Source organism: Meleagris gallopavo, unplaced genomic scaffold (genome assembly GCF_000146605.3).
Source record: "Meleagris gallopavo isolate NT-WF06-2002-E0010 breed Aviagen turkey brand Nicholas breeding stock unplaced genomic scaffold, Turkey_5.1 ChrUn_random_7180001866109, whole genome shotgun sequence".
In the NCBI taxonomy this organism is placed as follows: Eukaryota; Metazoa; Chordata; class Aves; order Galliformes; family Phasianidae; genus Meleagris; species Meleagris gallopavo.
This window is the reverse complement of record NW_011131359.1, coordinates 25,542-29,643: the sequence shown is the minus strand read 5'-3', so window position 1 is coordinate 29,643 and position 4,102 is coordinate 25,542. Positions and strand designations below refer to the sequence as shown.

General features: G+C 57.9%; 1 protein-coding gene across 4 annotated transcripts in view; it reads right to left on the bottom strand.

Annotated features, from left to right (window-relative positions):
• LOC104916037 (DExH-box helicase 34) overlaps window positions 1–3,019 on the bottom strand; it is a 6,228-nt gene extending 3,209 nt beyond the window's left edge. Inside the window, exons 1-2 of one of the 4 annotated variants that reach the window (XM_019611163.2) lie at window positions 2,850–3,019; window positions 1,254–1,908 (exon numbers count right to left, since the gene is read on the bottom strand). In XM_019611163.2, coding sequence (XP_019466708.1) covers window positions 1,254–1,908; window positions 2,850–3,004 — 810 coding nt within the window. In that variant the 5' untranslated portion in view covers window positions 3,005–3,019. The other 3 variants (XM_010727007.3, XM_010727009.3, XM_010727008.3) reach the window with 3 other exon arrangements.
• Window positions 3,020–4,102: the final 1,083 nt, after the last annotated feature.

Below are 4,102 nucleotides of genomic sequence, written 5' to 3'. Positions count from 1 at the left end.
GATGGGCCAAGAATGGAAGGTGGGTGAAAAATGGGATGAAAATGGGTCAGAAATGGGAGCAGAAGGGGTCAACGTGGGAATATAGCAGGTGAACAATGGAAGATGGGTGAAAAGTGGGATGAAAATGGGTTGGAAATGGGAGAATGGGTCAAAGTGGGAACGTGATGGGCCAAGAATGGAAGGTGGGTGAAAAATGGGATGAAAATGGGTCAGAAATGGGAGCAGAAGGGGTCAACGTAGGAACGTGATGGGTCAGCAATGGAAGGTGGGTGAAAAGCGGGATGAAAATGGGTTGGAAATGGGAGAATGGGTCAGTGTGGGAACATGATGGGCCAAGAATGGAAGGTGGGTGAAAAATGGGATGAAAATGGGTCGGAAATGGGAGAATGGGTCAATGTGGGAATGTGATGGGCAAGAATGGAAGGTGGGTGAAAAGCGGGATGAAAATGGGTCAGAAATGGGAGCAGAAGGGGTCAACGTGGGAACGTGATGGGCAAGAATGGAAGATGGGTGAAAAGTGGGAGGTGAATGGGTCAAATGGGCCAAGAATGGAAGGTGGGTGAAAAGTGGGATGAAAATGGGTCAGAAATGGGAGGAGAATGGGTCAATGTGGAAACATAATGCATCAAGAATGGAAGGTGGGTGAAAAATGGGATGAAAATGGGTCAGAAATGGGAGCAGAAGGGGTCAACGTGGGAACATGATGGCCAAGAATGGAAGGTGGGTGAAAAGCGGGAGGTGAATGGGTCAAATGGGCCAAGAATGGAAGGTGGGTGAAAAGTGGGATGAAAATGGGTTGGAAATGGGAGAATGGGTCAATGTGGGAACATGATGGGCCAAGAATGGAAGGTGGGTGAAAAGCGGGATGAAAATGGGTCGGAAATGGGAGCAGAATGGGTCAATGTGGGAATATAGCAGGTGAACAATGGAAGGTGGGTGAAAAGTGGGATGAAAATGGGTTGGAAATGGGAGAATGGGTCAATGTGGGAACGTGATGGGCCAAGAATGGAAGGTGGGTGAAAAATGGGATGAAAATGGGTCGGAAATGGGAGCAGAATGGGTCAATGTGGGAACCAAGAATGGAAGGTGGGTGAAAAGTGGGATGAAAATGGGTCGGAAATGGGAGCAGAAGGGGTCAACGTGGGAACGTGATGGGCAAGAATGGAAGGTGGGTGAAAAGCGGGACGAGAGCGGGTCAAAGCCGGGCCAAACCAGGCCGAGGAGGGGCGAAGCCACTGCAGAAGCCCCCCAACCTGGCCGCTGTGCTGCCGGAGGCTCTCGTAGGCCACGCGCTTGGCCAGGGCGATGCAGGCGATGCGGCGCGGCTGCGTGCAGGCCACGTTTTGGTACCCAGCCTCCAACAGGAACTGCGGCACCTGCGTGGATTTACCACAACCCGTATCTCCGGCCACCAGCGCCACGCGGTGCCGCGCCACGGCCTGCAGGATGGGCTCCCGGAAGCGGGCGATGGGCAGCGCCGCGCGATCCCGGCGGATTTTGGCCAGTTTGGAGAAGCTCTGTTTCTGCGTGAAGTCCAAATAATGCAGCAGGGCGCAGCGCAGCTCTGCCCGGTGCCGGCGGGGCACGGCAGGGCCGTCGCGGCGCGAGGTTTGGGGTTCTGGTAGGGTCACGTTGATGCGGTGCAGCGCGTCGTAGCGCGGTGGGAGACCGAGCGACGGCGATGGATCCTTCCTGGTGTCTTTTGGGGTCGGTGTCGGAGGAGGTTTTCGGCTCTGGAAGCGCCTCAGCCGTTCGAAGAAGGTCCAGAAGTTGCGGATGTCCTCAGGGTTGGAGGGCAGGAGCCCCCCGGGGCCGAAGTGCAGCTCCTCCACGCGGCGCCGCGTGCGCGGGCAGCCCCAGTCCCACTCCGAGGGAGGGGGGGTCCCTTCGTCGTCCGAACGCATGGCGCTGTGGGGCACGGAGGGAGTTTATGGGGCTGAGCTGTGCGTCACGGAGCTCAGCTCCAGGTCTGGGACTCAGGCGTGACCCATAGCGCTCAGCCCCACGGCTCCCAGCCCCACGAGTCCCAGCCCCACAGGTTCCAGACTCAAAGCTTCCAATTCCACAGGTCTCAGACCCACACAGCTCCCAGCCCCACAGCTCCCAGCCCCATAGATCTCAGCCCTAAAGATTCCTGCCCCACAGATCTCAGCCCTATAGATCCCTGCCCCACAGATCTCAGCCCCACAGATCCCTGCCCCACAGCTCCCAGCCCCACAGATCTCAGCTCTATAGATCCGTGTCCCACGGATCTCAGCCCCATAGATCCCAACCTCAAAGATCTCAGCCCCATAGATCCCAACCCCACAGATCTCAGCCCTATAGCTCCGTGCCCCACAGATCTCAGCCCCACACAGTTCCCAGCCCCACACAACTCCCAGCCCCACACAGTTCCCAGCCCCACACAGTTCCCAGCCCCTCAGCCCCATGGGTCTCAGCCCCACACAACTCCCAGCCCCACACAGGTCTCAGGTCTGACCCACAAGCTCAACCCGTAAGCCTCTGCCCCACAAATGCCTCAGACCCGACCCAGAGCACTCAGAGCCGTACCCGGCCTCAGGCTCAGCCCTCAGCCCCACAAAAACCTCCGGCCCGAACCACACAGCCCTCAGCCCCGCACACCTCAGGCCCAGCGACCCCAAACCCCACCGGCCTCAGATCCACGCAGGTCCCAGGCCGGACCCACACGTCTCACACCCACACGGACCCCACAACTGACCCACGCAGGGCTCAGGCCCAACCCCTCCCGGCCTCGCACCCGCCCCACACGGGCCCGACCCCCCAGCCCCTCCTCAGTCCCGCCCCACACGGCCTTCGCTCCGCCCCACACACCGCACGCCCGGCTCTACCACGGTCCTCCTCCGCGGTCCGCTTCCGTTTCGGCTGCAGTTCTACTTCCGGTTCCTGTTTCCCGTCGCGCGAACCGGAAGTAGCGTAGAGGAGGGGGGAGGGGGCGTGGTCGAATTGGAGGGGGCGGGGCTACGAGAAGGGGGCGTGTTTGCATGACGGTGGGCGGGGCTGTGTGAAGAGGGCGTGGTTACATGTGCGGGGATAAGAGAAGGGGCGTGGTTACAGGGAGTGGGCGTGGCTACGGGAAAGGGGCGTGGCCAAGTGCCCCAATGTCCCTATTTTTCCTGTATGTCCCCATTGTACCAATGCGCCCAAATGTCCCCAAATGTCCCCACTGTCCCCTCTGAGCCCCATTGTCCCAATGTCCCCAAATATCCCCAAATGTCCCCAATGCCCCCCGAATTGTCCCCATGTGCCCCATTGTCCCCCAGTGTCCCCCATGGTTCCCATTGTCCCCTTTTTGGTATCTGCAGGAACAGGAAGTTTGGTTTTGTTGTTTTTAATTTGGAAAATGACAAATGGTAGTGAAGCTCAAGGTGACCCCAAAAGTGGAGACCCTAAAAAGACGGGGACCCCAAGAAGATGGCGACAACCCCAAAGGTGGTGAAGCAAAGAGGTGATGAACCCAAGAAGATGGTGACCAAAAGATGGCGACCCCCAAAAAGATGACAACCTCAAGAGGACGGTGACCCCAAGAAAACGATGACCCCAATGTGCCAACCCCAAAAGATGGTGACCCCAAGGAGGTGATGATCCCAAGAGGATGGTGACCCCAAGAAGACAATGACCCCAAAAAGATGATGACCAAAGAAGATGGTGCCAAGATGACGATGATGACCCCCAGGTGCCAACCCCAAAGAGCCGATGACCCCAAAGATGGTGACCCCAAGGTGCCAACCCCAAAGATGATGACCCCAAGAAGGTGATAACCCCAAAGATGGTGACCCCAAAGATGGTGACCCCAAGGAGCCGATGACCCAAAAGATGGTGACCCCAAGAAGGTGATAACCCCAAACATGGTGGCCCCAAAGATGGTGACCCCAAGGAGCCGATGACCCCAAAGATGGTGACCCCAAGGTGCCAACCCCAAAGATGGTGACCCCAAAGATGGTGACCCCAAAGAGCTGATGACCCCAAAGATGGTGACCCCAAGGTGCTGATGACCCCGAAGATGGTGACCCCAAAGATGGTGACCCCAAGGTGTCAACCCCAAAGATGATGACCCCAAGAAGGTGATAACCCCAAAGATGGT